This window comes from Amphimedon queenslandica, unplaced genomic scaffold (assembly GCF_000090795.2).
Source record: "Amphimedon queenslandica unplaced genomic scaffold, v1.1 AMPQUscaffold_13474, whole genome shotgun sequence".
In the NCBI taxonomy this organism is placed as follows: Eukaryota; Metazoa; Porifera; class Demospongiae; order Haplosclerida; family Niphatidae; genus Amphimedon; species Amphimedon queenslandica.
In genome coordinates this window covers 1-15,296 of record NW_003546290.1, presented here as the reverse complement: position 1 = coordinate 15,296, position 15,296 = coordinate 1, and the positions used below count along the sequence as shown (strand labels likewise).

General features: G+C 33.5%; 1 protein-coding gene and 2 long non-coding RNA genes across 4 annotated transcripts; all 3 read left to right on the top strand.

The window, feature by feature from the left end:
• Window positions 1-516: 516 nt before the first annotated feature.
• LOC109580833 (E3 ubiquitin-protein ligase TRIM71-like) lies at window positions 517-1,113 on the top strand. The gene is made up of 2 exons (XM_019994390.1): window positions 517-820; window positions 1,016-1,113. The coding sequence occupies exons 1-2, from the start codon at window positions 517-519 to the stop codon at window positions 1,111-1,113; spliced, it is 402 nt and encodes a 133-aa protein (XP_019849949.1).
• A 7,045-nt stretch (window positions 1,114-8,158) lies between these two features.
• LOC109580823 (uncharacterized) lies at window positions 8,159-12,376 on the top strand. Its single transcript, XR_002184384.1, has 6 exons — window positions 8,159-8,264; window positions 8,390-8,732; window positions 9,150-9,243; window positions 11,806-11,990; window positions 12,085-12,147; window positions 12,202-12,376. It is a non-coding gene; the product is annotated as an uncharacterized LOC109580823 (long non-coding RNA).
• Window positions 12,377-12,411: 35 nt separating this feature from the next.
• On the top strand, window positions 12,412-14,615 carry LOC109580837 (uncharacterized). Of its 2 annotated transcripts, XR_002184392.1 has the most exons (6): window positions 12,412-12,530; window positions 12,596-12,702; window positions 13,341-13,509; window positions 13,897-13,979; window positions 14,075-14,160; window positions 14,505-14,615. It is a non-coding gene; the product is annotated as an uncharacterized LOC109580837 (long non-coding RNA). The 2 variants fall into 2 exon arrangements; XR_002184391.1 differs by lacking the exon at window positions 13,897-13,979 and having other exon boundaries at window positions 13,341-13,584.
• The last annotated feature ends 681 nt before the right edge of the window (window positions 14,616-15,296 follow it).

Here is a 15,296-nt window from a genome sequence, read left to right as displayed (position 1 = left end):
ATCCCTATCAATCCTTACCTTGATAACATCACTCCAGTACGTACTATAACTAAACTTAAGGGTCCCTGTGGAGTTGCTGTAAGTGGTGATGATCATGTTATAATAACTGAGCGTGATGGTCACTGTGTAACAATACTGGATAGAGAAGGAAAGAAAGTGAAATCATTAGGAAGGAAAGGAGGAAGTGGTAATGTCAAGTTTTCTCCTTGTGGTGTAGCCATTACTCAAGACAAATTCATTCTTGTATCTGATAATCACAGGATTCAGAAGATAAGCATGGATGGATACCTTATAGCATCAGTTGGTGAGTTTGGTATTGAACCACTACAATTCAATACTCCTCCTTGTATAGCCATCTCTCCTATAACAGGACAGGTTTATATTGCTGATAGGGGTAATCATCGTATACAAGTCTTGAATCCTGATCTAACCTTCTCTCAATTATTTGGTAGTGAAGGATCAGCTAATGGACAGTTTCAGTATCCACATGACATTGCTATTGACAGTCAAGGATTAATGTATGTTGCTGATACTTATAATCATCGAATTCAAAAGTTCTCTCCAGGTGGAAAGTTTGTGAGTCAGTTTGGTAGTAAAGGATCTGGTCCTGGACAGCTTATTCTGCCAATAGGTATAACAATAGACACTGCAGCTACTGGTCTAGTGTATGTTGGTGATGGCAATCATCATATATCAGTCTTCACCAGTGATGGTGTGTTTGTTAGGAAGTTTGGAAGTGAAGGCAATAATATTGATCACATTAAATATCCTTTTGGATTAACATTTGATAAAGATGGATTATTGTATGTTTGTGATTGTAGTAATAGACGACTTGTTGTTTATTAGATTTCTAATTTTGTTTATAAAAATAATTTTTTGTTTTTGATCCAACTTGTGACAGGAAACCATTAATTGATGCATGTAGATAACCGGTCAATAAAAATTGAATATTGCTACTAAAATTTAGCTCCTCCAAACTTGTTATAAATTATTCTTTATTATAATTATGTTGTAGGGTGCATTAGTAGAAGGCCAGGAGAATATTCAAGAAACATTAATGAAGCAACTGGTGCTGTGGCAATACTTGTGGGCCCTATCCATACTGAGAACTAGTTAGACAAAATATAATAATGCTAATAACATTTATCCATCTCCTTACCTTACTCTCACTCTCTCTCTCTCTCTCTCTCTCTCTCTCTCTCTCTCTCTCTCTCTCTCTCTCTCTCTCTCTCTTCTAGACGGACATTTTGTCTGTAAAGTGGATTATTTGACATGTTTACTCCTTTCAGTGTTGGCCTGTTTATCTTCTCTACTACTCATTTGAACAAGTCTACATATTCAAACCAGTCACTAGTAGACCAGCCAATTCAGAGAGGTAACTCATAAAACTTGCATTCCCATTTTCCCATACTATGTAATCTCATACCGATACCTTAATCTTTCATTCCTATGTTCAATAACTCTTTCTCATACCCACTTTACTTAATATTTTTATGCTCTCATTCCCATACTTTTACTCTCATTCTCATGCTGTCATATTTTGGTTCCAGGTATGTGGTATGCAGAAGTCTCAAGGAAGACAAGCAATTGGTCAATCAATATTTATTTTTATAAATGAAACTATTCATGATTTGAGACGAGACGAAGAAGAAGAGAAAGTTATTTTAGAGGTGAGAGAGAGGAAATACTCCCAATAACCAATAATTTTATAACCAATCTTAGCAAAATAGAATCACATTTTGTTTCATTTTATTGGAATCATAGAAATTGTGTGCTTCCTGATTTGTAGTGTTTTTTTAGGTTGTTCCTGATAATTTATTACAAACTAAACCATTCTACACTTACAGTATTGACAGTAATAACAGGTATTTATATTTTATTATTATTAGTATTATTATCATTAATTACCATTGGCATCAATCAAATCATAACATTAAAGAAGCTAAAATATTTCTTAAAAAATATGTATTCTAGCAAATTGATCAAAATTAAGGTTTTAATCATCATATTTGTGTGCATTAATTTTTTTAATTAGTTTCTATTTTGCAATTTTTCCCTAAATTTTTTCACTCAATCGGCATGTATTTTTCCTTCCATCTCTGTCTTCCTTGCTCTCCTCCTTTAGGTAGTAGATAATACTGATCTAACTGGTATCGATTATCTCTGGAAGGTTATAGTAGTCACATGAAATTCACATGACGGCTGCTCTTGTAGTCACGGACAGTATCATAGCAGATGAACTTATATCACACATACTCCAAATAACATGCAACTCACTAGGGCCTAAACTGAAGAAGGTTTGTGGTAAAGCTACAATGAATCTATTACCCTATTTATCCATATTACACTATTTGAACTGTTCTTAACTGAGTGCATCATTGTGATAAACATACCGTGGGTGCACTAAAATAGTGCAGTTTATATGCATGTAGTTCAGTTTTGGCACGGCTTAGCTCAGTTGTGTAGTGGCTTGAAATGTGAATTTCACTTAGTGAGCCAAATTAAATTACCGTAATTTGCCTTTTTTTCGTTGTGGAAATATTTTCGTATGGTCCTAAATTGACGCAAATATTTCAATCGAAAATTTTTGAGCAACCAAAATTTGTGACCTAATTCATCAAAGAAAGACTAAGGTACGGCCTGATAAGTAGGTATCTTCTTGCAGCTCTAACCTTGCTCTATCCACTGGTGCTTGCTGTACTTCAATCAGTTGCTTCACTACTGAGTTATAAAATAAAACGGTCCACCATGTGACAAAAGTAGCCATTTAATGTTTCCGTTTATTATCCGTAAATTGGTCATTGCTGCATCTCCAGTACTATCCGTATACTAGTAATGTCGGGGGGAACAGCCAGGTCAAGAATCTCTTATCTCAAGAATTATAAACACTACTATAGCGGCCTTGTTACCAGTAGGTAAAGGACAAGGTATGTGCAAGAGAAGCTAAATTTTCAGACTGTAAAAATTTTCGTACACTATGAGAAGACGAAAATATTTCCACTTGAATTTTTCTGAAACGAAAAATTTTTGTACGAAAAAAAGGCAAATTACGGTATGTTAAAGGATTTTGTATCAAATTAGCACAGTTTTATAAGTGAACATCGTTTGCTGACTTGAGTATTTGTTGTGATAGGAGTCCAGAGGGTTTTTACCTAACAACTAGACTAATCTATTACACTTACTGCAATTATTTTGTGTCATCATAGTCGAATTTTGGTGTTGATAACTATAGCTAGTGTTTTTCTAAAGCATAGCATAAGTTTTTGTCTCAACTCCACTAATTACTAGTTTCATTTTCAGCTGAGACAGATTATAGATAGTCCAACTAATACTTTTACCATACTGTCCGGCTTTCTTCACAAATTTTTTTCATATTGCCTGCTGCTTTTCATTTTGTTCACTATAAGTCTACTTCATCTTCAGTGCCTAAGAACATCACTGATAGACACCAGTTGGAGAGGATCCTGTGCAATGGCAGTGGAATATTTGATGATGATGTTACTCTGCTTGTTTATAGCAATGTGACTCATGAAATATCTCAAAATAAATACTGCAGAATTAATATAACCCACTCCCTTACACTCATTGGTCATCCAAGTGACTCTATAGCTCACATTTATTGTTCATCTACAAATTCAAGTAGACTCTGGACCAGTGGGTTTGCATTTTATGGTATAGGAAGTGAAAAACATCCAAGTGTATTTTCAAACAACTTTGGTTCTGTATTTGGACTAATGTTACACTGCAAGGACATTATCATTTCACTAATAATATTGCCAATCGTGCACCAGCTTTTATGCTAGAATTTAACAGTGTGCTTTACCTCATGAATGATCTGAAAGCTAATTTTACAAACAACACTGCTCAGTCAGTGGGAGGAGCAATATATGCCAGTGGGGAAGTATTTCAAAATTGCACATTTCAACATTTCAGCATGAGCCTTGCTAGTAATATTAGCTTGTATTTTGCTAATAACACTGCTACATTAGCTGGTGATGCTATTTACTCAACAAACCTCTATAATTGCACTCTAGCAAGATTTAAAGATGCATCACAGATCAATAATTTGTATTGGAAAGTCTTTAAAATGTATCTCTCAACAATATTGCATCATTTGCTTCATTTATTAAATTTTGCAATGAAACAGGAGGGAATAATAGATAATATCCAGGAACATCAGTTCATGTACCAGTCAATGTTTTCAATGGAAATGGTAGCTTCACTTTTGACATTTTAACAGTCATACCTGTTAGAAAGAAAAGAATGAAAAAAACTAGACTGGCAGTTCTCAAAAGATCAAGGATCAACTGTTATTAAAGGGAAGGACAGATGCTGAGATGCACAATGATAAACCTCACTATACACGCAACTGATAAATTGACATTCAACAAGTTGTCATTGTTGCTTTTTACTATTTCACGACAAAACAAGGTCTTTTATATAGAAGTTTGGTTGAGTGATTGTCTAATTGGTTTCCACTTCGATAACACAAAAGGTGTTTGTGTCTGCTCTAGAGTTTTTAGGCACATCAAAGAGTTTGAAGAACAAATTTCATGTGATATAGAAAAAAATGCTTTTTCTAAACCTTTTGATTTGCGTAGATCTATATGAGTTAATGTGAGTCATAGACAAAATGGAGGATTTGGAGTTATCTACTGCAATCCAAGTTATTGTAATACTGGCACTCAGTTCGACTTATTAAAAGTGAACAAGAATGGATTGTACCTCCATTCATCAACAACCTCTGACACAATACCTTTATGCTATGGCTCTAGAACAGGTGCCTTTTGTGGTGAGTGTATTCTTAAATACAGTGTGGTCTTTGGTTCTAAAGAATGTAAGTTATGTACCAGTATATGGTGGCCTCTGACATCAATCATATATTTTAGCTGGTCCTCTACTTGTGTTGCTATTATACACCTTTGGGCTGACTCTTGCAAATGGTGCTCTAAATGGCATCATATTTTATGCTCAAACTGCCAACATTGGAATCTTGAGATACCTAAGCATGCCATGCGGTGACTGTGGCGAAGAGTCTTTCTTTGTTAAACTTTCAAAATTATTCATAGCATTGTTGAACCTAAATCTTGGTTTTCCCCTTTTTTTATGATTGGATGACTGAGCTGTGGAAGGCTGGACTGAGCATACTCTTTCCTGTCTATCTCATACTCATTATTGTTTTTCTCATTATTTTGAGTCATTTTTAATCTCGAGTATCCAACAAATTGTCAAAGTCTTCAGTCCAAGTTTTAGTTACCATTGTTCACCTTTCCTTCACTAAACTTCTTGAAGCCATTATTGATGTATTTGGTTCAGCAAAGGTCTACGAAGAAGGTAAGGGAGAAAAGATTGTTTAGTATAATACTGGAGCTCTTAAATATGGAAGCATAGAAGTGATAGAACATACATGGCTAATGATAATAACATCAATTGTAGTGGGAGTCATTTTGACACCATATTTTGTATTGATACTGTTTGGTAAATATCTATTGAAATGGGACAGATTTAGAGAGTACATTCATCCATTTTATGAGGCGATTTATGCTCCATACAAAACTAACAGGTGGTATTGGTTTTCATTGTACCAATTGTTTTTGCTGCTCCTGTATGTCTTTGAAAATTTTGCTTGAAATACAGGAGCACTGTTTCTAATCCTTTTCATTGTATACAATATCTTCTTGTACCTGCAGACCTGTTCAATGCCCTTCAGAAACAAAGACCTCAATTTACTTAACCTCTCTTTGCTTCTGGTAATAAACTTTATCATCTTAATTGGTCAATACATTTACTCATATTCTTCAAAGTACATGATACTGTTCTTCACTCTTTAAAGTTACTACTTTGTTTTTATTTTCTGTTTTATCATTGTTTATCACATCTTATTGTCCACTGGCCAATTGGATAAGAATAATAAATTGTGTCATAAGATTTTTCCTTTTTATCGTTTTGTAAGTCCTACACTTCAACATCATCATTACGAAGCTGATTGTGGAGATTATCCTGAATTGCGCGAGCCACTTCTTGAACAGATGAGTGATTAATAATAAATTTTGTTGCAGTTGTGCTTTTTTGTGTCTCATTCTTAATCAGTTTGCTCTTTTCAATAGCTTACTTTGTTTTAGTACAAATTGTTTTGAATATGCATTTTGTCAAATTTATTAACTTTCTATGTAGCTAGTGATGATATTTTAATGCATATAAAATTACAAAAACTAGAAATGCGCCAATATACATATCAATGCATAACCACTTCAAGATTCATTGTTTTTTGCTTCCTTCAAACTATTTTCTGCATCAGTATTCATTATTTTACTGATATACAACTTAAATAGGGCTCAATGGGTGTGATCTTACCCCTCTTCTAATCCCTCATGCTCTGACCAATGTAGAATATCTGTTTGGTGTTTACTACTAAAAGAGGATTGAGGTGATTGGTGTCTATTTTTATGGCATTTGGCACTGCACTTTATAGCCAACATTAGATAAATTTTTGGAAATTATTCCTTGCATGATCAAAATTGTGATATACTTGCATACCGCTACTATACTTCCTATAATGTCACCTGTCTATATGTGACACACAATTAATAAATGGCACACTTAAGACTTATACAGCCAAGAATGATAACAACTCACAAATGCATGTACTTTAATGTACCACTGTTCTCAGTCCTTCACACATGTACAGTTCAAGTGTTATAATTTATTATCATCATTTGCTCATGTATGATTGTATTGAATTCCATACATACAATGTAGTAGCTAATTATCAAAAATGACTTTTAGATTTACATGCTATAAACTGTAAATTGTGAACAGTATTATTTAATGTAAAGTTCAATTATATCAACTGGAGTGTCTTCTAAACTATGTGGTAAGCTACTACATAGTCTCAGTTCAATATCATCAGTGGTTTGTGTATCTAGTGAACGATAGAACCAAGGCATCTTAGAGTTAGCTGGACAGCAGGTAATCTCTGGACCATCACATTGCTGTCCATCCCATAATGGATCAGCAGCATAGAGAACACTTTTGGCTGGACTGGAGTCTAATCCTGACTCACAATAATAATGAGACCCAATGAATGTTGCTGAAAGATTTCTATTACCATTGAATCCAGTGTTACATGGACACCCATCTGCAGTTGTGTCATCCTCTATGTTGCCTCCTGCATACGTCCAGATATGTTTGCGAGGATTGCTTCCATAAGTAATGGCTACACCATCAACATAAAAACTGTCTATGGTAGTACTTAAATGGTAGAATGCATCAGTATCATGAAATTGATATCCTCTAACTTGTCCACAGACTTTGTTGTATGTTAGTCCGTTAGATGAGAAGCTAGTTGAAGCGGCGCAGCCAGCAACTTGTGCCCTACCACAAAGAGGATGATTAATGTTATTGAAGGTGTATCTTGTTAGTCCAGTAGGACAGGTAGCCCCAGACTGGGTCATATTAAGATACCCTACTCTAGTCCAACCACCTTCTCCATCGCAATTGATACCATTCATGTCACAATATACCTGTACAGTATATCAATGATAGAAATGTATAATTCTATCTACTGTACCTCAACTTGAGTCTCTCCATCAGGATATATGATATAATTTCCATTAATAGTGCTACCTTTGCTATTTAAGTCCTTACAATTTTTTTCTATGGAAAATTACTAAGCTTAATAATATACTTGTATCTTTACCTGATGGACAAGACTTTGGTAGTACTTTTGGACAGAGAATGTATCTATTGATGCCATTCCCTTTGATAGTAACGCTCCTTCCCAAGTTGTCAATAACACAACAGACTCTTAGATAGAAGGACCCAGAGTGACCTTGATTAGTAGACATACAGTAAGATCCACTGGCTATACTATTAGAAGAGATCAGGATCATTAGCAACAGCAACATCTTTCTTTCCTTAGTTTTTCTGACCTTGTAGACTTTTGTTTTATCTATTTATACACACCAATTATTATTGGCCTCGCCTTATTAATTCATTGCTGTCTAGTGTGCTAGCTGTAGTTTAAGTGGAATGTGCTGCTAACTTTAATAACCTTCACTGTTACAGTATCGTATTTACTGATTCTTGTTTTTGTTAGGGTGTTTGCACTATTTGGCTAGCATCACTGGATCCTTAGTAAGAGATGATGCATAATTAGTTTTTAATTATGTCCAATTAGCAGAGAATGACACTATTTTATTGATCTGGCTAGTGAGGGAGCATTCTTTTTCCTTCATCCAGGCATATCATTATCATTGGACCTGGTATATAAATAATGCAATATATGCATAATGTTTATATACTGTATACTTATATCGCACAATAGTATACATGCATAGAATTTTAATTATTATGCCAAGTGGTAATGATTTCATTTTACATGCATTAGGGACTGGTTGTGCTTCCTTTAGATCATTCGTTGATGAGAAATTGAGCTCATCAGTTGTACCTGGCCAGCCTTGTAAGTTCTTTATGACAGTACAATGCCATAGTGTCTGCTCATTCCCTTTTGCTCCTACTTGTAGTTCTTTCTTTCTTACACTTCCTCTCTTAATCCATGTCTTAGTAATGTTATTCTTTGACTCACTCTCTCCTTTCTCAAGTTATTATTACACACAGGTCACTTAATGTTGTTTTGGATGTTGCTGAGAGAGAGCTGATTATTTCTTTAAAAGTGAATGGAAGTCACTGCTTCAAAACTCCTAAAATTTACTGCTTTTTCAAGAGATCAAGTAAGCAAGACTCAGTATTACTTATATAGTTGCATTCATTTTTTTATTAAGCTTCAAAATTACATAAAGCTACATTCATTTACTATATACTTGTGTTATAAACGACTTTTGGCTTCTGCTAATGAAATTGTTGTTCATTTGCAGCAGCATTACATTGCTTATCATTAGTGTGCATGTATGTGTACATTACTCAAGCACATTAGGGATAGGAACACAAAATAGAGTACATGAGAGCATACAGAGAACATGCTTGTACATTGTTGATAGGAAGTTGATGTGTATACCCGGTATTGTTTGTGTACATGTACTCTGTACTTTTATTGTACTACCTTATAGTAGTATACCTCTATACTGTATGTGTTCCTATCAGTGAGATACTTCATGTTTCAAATGTTGTACATTATGTAATGGTTGTAGGAAATTAAAGTAAAATGTTCAAGATACAATCAAAGATCAGAAGAGCTTGTGCGGGAGTGGCTTGAGAGGATAATGCTTATGTCTTCATTGCTGGGTAAGCTGTTACTATAGCTCCAAAATCATCCCCAATTTTTATTACATTTTCTGATACATGTTGATGTCCTTAATGCTATGTAAGAAGTTTGAGGCAATTTTGACTTTAATTTTCTGTGTTGTGGCCAATTAAAAAACTTGACTGTGCTGTAGCCCATGGTTTGTTTCTGAAAATTGGCTCCAAAATTACCCCAAATTTCTATTATGTTTTCTGATGCATATTGATGTGTTTGTGTTATGTAGCCAATTTTGATTTCAATTTTTTGTGTTATGGCCATTTCTTAAAACTTTTTTCATTTTTTTCCAAAAATTGGCTCCAAAACGAAACCGAATTTTATTATGATTTCTGATGCATATTGATGTACTTCTGTGTAGAAAGTTTGAGCTGATTCTGACTTCAAATTTTTGATTTATCACCATTTAAAAAAAAATATGTCAAAATTGTAAAAATACCCTATACTATAGCCCATGGTTTTTTTCAAAAAATTTGCTCCAAAATTTGCTTAAAATATATGCATGTAATATTAAGTTATTAGTTAGTTATTACTTTTGGTAAGGATTTGTACTTAGCATACATCAAGTATATTTGTGTCACGTGTATTATCCCTTTCTTCAGTTTGATGGCACTATGTCTCTCTTCCATTCATATGTTGTTGGTACTTTTAAAATTGAAATTCAACATACAAGCAGTGTAATAATCAATAGTTAATCATTAATTAATAATTTGATCTTTAATGAACAAGTGTATGCATTGTTGGTCAGTACCAATAAACACAAAAATTTAATGTATTAAAGCAGAAGAAGCATTGTATTTACATGTGTATTTACATTAAATTATTAAGCTTCATCTCCCGGTCCCATTCATCAATGATTACAGCTTTCTTCAGTTTAATGGCACCACATCTTTTAAGTATCATACAATATTGGTATCTTTGATGAAGGACCATATCCACTGTCTACTATCAATTGAAGGTAAGGTGGTTTAGCTGGTGACAGTGAATTAAAAATTATCTCAAGAACAGACTGATGTATTTCCTTAATAGAAACAGTCATATCATTTGCTGATACAATACTAAGCAATAAACTTAAACTATCAATACCAATAGTGATCTCATCTACTTTGATTGATTTCACTTTAGAAAACAAACAGAGTGCATCATTGCTCCTAATTTTCAATGATTTCAATACAATGTACTGAGGAAGAGTATCAGACTCAAGAATATGAGAGAAATTGCTTGATTGTATCCTTAAAATTACATCAAGTGATTTCAATTGCTATTGGGATTTAATTTTTAGTTGCATGCATGCTACAGCAGCTATACTGTTAATTGACCACTAAGTCTATTATATTGACTTTTACCAAATGTGACATAATTTCACCAGCTTACTTGAAAGTGTTATTAAAAAATTTCTCCTGAAGATATATAAACTTTGACCAATGCAAGCAAATTTCTCAATAAAACAGAGCTGAGGGTTAAATGGCCATGCATCAAAAATAAAAATTGGCTCAAACTTTCTACACAGCATAAGCACATCAATATTTATTAGAAAGTTTGGATTGTTTTGGAGACATTTTTTTGATAAAACCATGAGCTTTATCAAATAAGTGTAGGGTATTTCAAAAATTGATTCATTTTAAGACAACCCTATTTCAAAAACTTGAGCTTCCAATCAGCTCAAACTTTGCATCTTAAGGGCATCAATATGTATCATAAAAAATGAGGGTAATTTCAGAGCCAATTTTTTAGCATTATTTTTAACGGTCATAATGTGAATTTAGTTCAAACTTTATGCATAAAATAGTGTACAGCAGTGTAGAACACAATAAATGGGAACTCCCTTTAATCACTTTTCAATCAAATTCATTACATATATTTATGCAAGTAACCACAAAGTTGGAGCACTTATTATTGACAAAATGAAATTTTCACCTAGCCATTTCTGACAAAACTTGGCCTTTGACTAAAGTCTATAGCCATTGTTCATTGTCCCCATTTTTTGAGCAACTCTACAGACTCACAAAAATTTCAAATTTGATTTAAAGTTGATACACTTGGTCATTGGCCCAATTTTTTAACAACTTTTTTGATTCAAATTTTGATCAGAATCAGCTTAAAGTTGATATAAGGACATGTGTAATAATTATGCATAAAAATTATAAAAGTGGAAAATTCTCATATTGTGAATTTTGTAGGAATGCCCTGTAGTACTATGGTACTGGACTACATGTCTATGTATGCATCCATTATTCATGTGGTTACATACAGGTATAATGTGACTACTGAGTACTAACTACTCAACTGCACAGTACATGTACATATATGTTGTGAGTATACACTTTGTGGAGTTCTAGCCAAAAGTTATACAGTATGCATTGTACCTCTTTAAAAGAGATTTATCTTTTGATTGTTAGTTTTTTCATATGTACTGTATCATGTCAGTAAAAGAAAGAAATAGGAAGATGCTTGAAACTTATTCGTCAAGCAGCAAGCCCAGCAATGAATACTGTATAAAAATCAACTATACTGACTTAGAAATAATTCTTATTATAACTACAATCTAGGTGTTGTACTAGTCTTGGTCTTCCATTACCAGTTCAGAAAGCAGCTAGCTTCCTTGCACTTGCAGGAAGCTATTGAGCTTGACCTTGCTCCAGGGTATGTTTAAGGTATCAATCATGTTCATCTAACACTTAGCTCATGCCATCATTGTTATTGGTGAGGTGATGTCAAGGAATATTTTATGCTTGTAAGTCAAGCCTATAATTGTTGTTTGTCGCCTTGTACCTCAAAATGATTTTATAAAGTAAACTTAGCATTATAGCATCAAATGTTTATCATAGGATTGCACTAATGGAGTGGGCTAAATCAAGAAGTATAGGTTTGAAAGATTACTTGACACTCAGGTTTGTTGTAGATGATCTATAAAAATACTTCCGAGCAGAATTTTATTTATGTAGAAATCAGCAAGGCCTGCATTCTTCTAAAATCATCAGGGCTTGACTCTAATTTGAAATTGAAATTTAAAATTATTTTATTTATATTTTACTTTTTTGGCAAAAATTAATACCATTTGTGGTATAAAAATAATTTTTTATTGCATGTTCAAATCTCAGGGGCGTGGTTGACCTTGCCTTTTAAGTTTTAACCACGTGGAGTCATCATAGTGTACCTGAGTGTCTATGGACAGACAGTCTCCTCACTCTACCCTTCCAGCCTTCCTTCTCTCTTTTTATAGATACTAATATACTTAGCCCAAGGTCTGGCTAATAACCTTTACTTGCTCCAAGTAGGTACAAGATCCCTCATTAATACAGTGCATCACTTTGTTTATCCCTTGGTTTATATATACAGTATCCATTTCACCCTGCGCACATGCCGGTGATGGTAGAGGCTAAAATGAGAAGAGAGCATTTGGAGATGAGAATCAGCTTAAAGACAAGAGCAACATTACTCACAGAGTAAGGGAATGTAAATAAAGTACATGTACATGGATATTTTTAAAATGTACTACATGTATATAGGGGAGATTTCGGAGCAAATTTGCAATTTGCTTTGCTTTTAAAAATATAACTTAAAAATTATTTATAAGATTCAACTTGAATCTTTCTGCATAGCATAAAGAACATTAATTTGTATTTAAAATGTAATAAAAATTAGGATAATTTTGGATAAAAAACACTTTTTTGAAAATTAAATTGTTTTTAAATGGTCATAACTCAAAAATTGTTTATTAATAACTTTCTACATACATGTAGTGCATAACATAAAGACATCAATGTGTCAGGATTTCGCACGAATTTTGGCAATAGCTTTTTTATTGGATTGTCAAGTTGCTCTTAAACCGGGCCTAAGACCCTCAAATTTTGTCAAAAATGAGAAAAGAGAATTCTTCATTTTTAATATTTTGATACACGTACATGTAGTTAATTTCAGCATTTTTATAATTTTTTCTGATGCATATACGTTTTCTTATGCTGCATAGAAAGTTTGAGCTGATACCAATTAAATTTGGATTTCTTATGAATTTTTCAAGTTTCTCCCCATCAATACATTTTGTTATTAATAGTTATTAATTATTCTTCTCTCCTCTCAATAGGCTCCAGTCTTGATACACTAACAGTACTTGGCTCTCATAAGAATGACGTCATTCGACTAGCTAATGATAGTTCTTTAAATACCTCCTTCTCATTCCAGCAACAATCTAATGGCCTCTCTTTAGTCTTCATGGAGTCCTTCCAGTATGATGACACTCTTCCACAATACATGTATGTTGAGAAGTTCAAAAGATATCATTTTTAGTTGGCCACTGCTGTTCACTCTCACTGAGGATGGGATTATGTGTATCCTTATTAATGCCCCAGGCACATTTCTTAGCCTTAGGCTTTTCCAAAATTGGCTCCAAATTTTTTGTACATCTTTTGATAGATATTGATGTCATTATGCTGTGTACCACGTTTGAGCTGATTCTGACTTAAATTTTTTGATTTAGGCCATTAAAAAATTTCCAAATACTCAAGGCTATAATTATATAGCCTTGAGTATTATTTAGATTTTAGAGCCCATGGTTTTTCTAGAAAATGGCTAAAAAATCATTCCAAATTTTATGTAGATTTTCTAATACATGTACATATTGATTTCCTTATGCTGTGTAGAAGTTTGAGCTGATTCGGACTTAAAGTTTTCAAGTTACCGGCATATTCAGAAAAGGCCAAACTCCAAAACTGAAATACCCAAGGTCTATACTCCTTTCTTTCTTTATCTATGTACATGTACATGTACATTAATCATTAATAATGTACAATTATGATCCTTAACTTCATTATTATCCAGTGGTCTACAGTGTCTATAATGCTATGATCATTGTTGCCATTCATCCACTGGAATACTGTAGAATGTTTTTAGCTATAACACTCCAGGTAAATATTTACAATTTTATGATAAAATTAAATTGAAATTAAGATACCGTATTTCCTTAAATAAAAGCCCGGGCGTCTATTTCCTAAAATGATATTAGGACCTCCAAAAAATATATAAAAAAATAAAAAAAACTTCGGCACAGAGAGGGATTCGAACCCGTGGCCTCATGCTTTTGACTTCTGGAACTGCAGGCATTATCCACTAGACTAGTGAGTCACTCCTAAGCTAGTATTGCATATTTATAGTTAAATTGTATTGCTACCCCGGCGTTTATTCGAATGCGGCTTCTATTTAAGGAAATACGGTACCTCCTATTAGTATTTTATTATTTTTATTGTATTAGGTGTCAATGTATTGTAGTTGAAGAGGTGAGTCTCTTAATTCATTGGATCAATGTTCCCTCCCACTCAATGCACTGGAGACTGGAACTGAGACATAGTGTCATTCTTCCTTAGGAATAAAGGTAAATGATTCTATTTATAGTAACACTGATGCTATTTATAGTACAATGCTATTGATTGAGACTATGCTATTGTAGTATATGATATATCATTGTCTATTGTAGTAATTGATACTATTTATAGTAACGATGCTAGTGTACACGTTTGGTAGTGATATAGTAATTCAAAAATTGCCCATTGCACAAAATTTGGTGTTGGAATCAACTCAAATTTTTTATTAGCAACAGACAGACAGACGTAAATAGTAATAATGATGTATAATCCTTTGCTTGGCTCGTCCCCTTAATGTTTTACATTCATCTTGTAATAATGTATCATTAATAATAATAATAGTTATAAACAGAACAAAGTAAGATACTGTAGGCAGCCATCTTAACAGAATAAGTGATACCGTATAGCCGGAAAATTTGGTGGAGAATTAAATCTGGCGGATTGGCGGTTCAAAATAAAACCGCCAATATTATAACCATCAATAATAATTGTAATGATGGGCGGATTCCTTCATAGGCACATGATACTAAAAAATGCCAAAATGGCAGTATTTCTCACTATTTCAGTCAAGACTGGGGGCAAGGGCTGCCAAGGAGCAGCTTCAAGAAGAGCTGAGTACCGCTAAAGTTTTAGACAGTCAAATTTTCTGGCTGTACAGTAATAGAAAATAATAATTTTAATAA

Bases quoted from the DNA above. Each gene is read 5' to 3' on its own strand.
- LOC109580833 (XM_019994390.1), top strand. From the start codon at position 517: ATGTATGTTGCTGATACTTATAATCATCGAATTCAAAAGTTCTCTCCA. The intron at 821-1,015 runs GTAATAGACGAC...ATTATGTTGTAG, and splicing joins ATTGTATGTTTGTGATTGTA to GGTGCATTAGTAGAAGGCCA.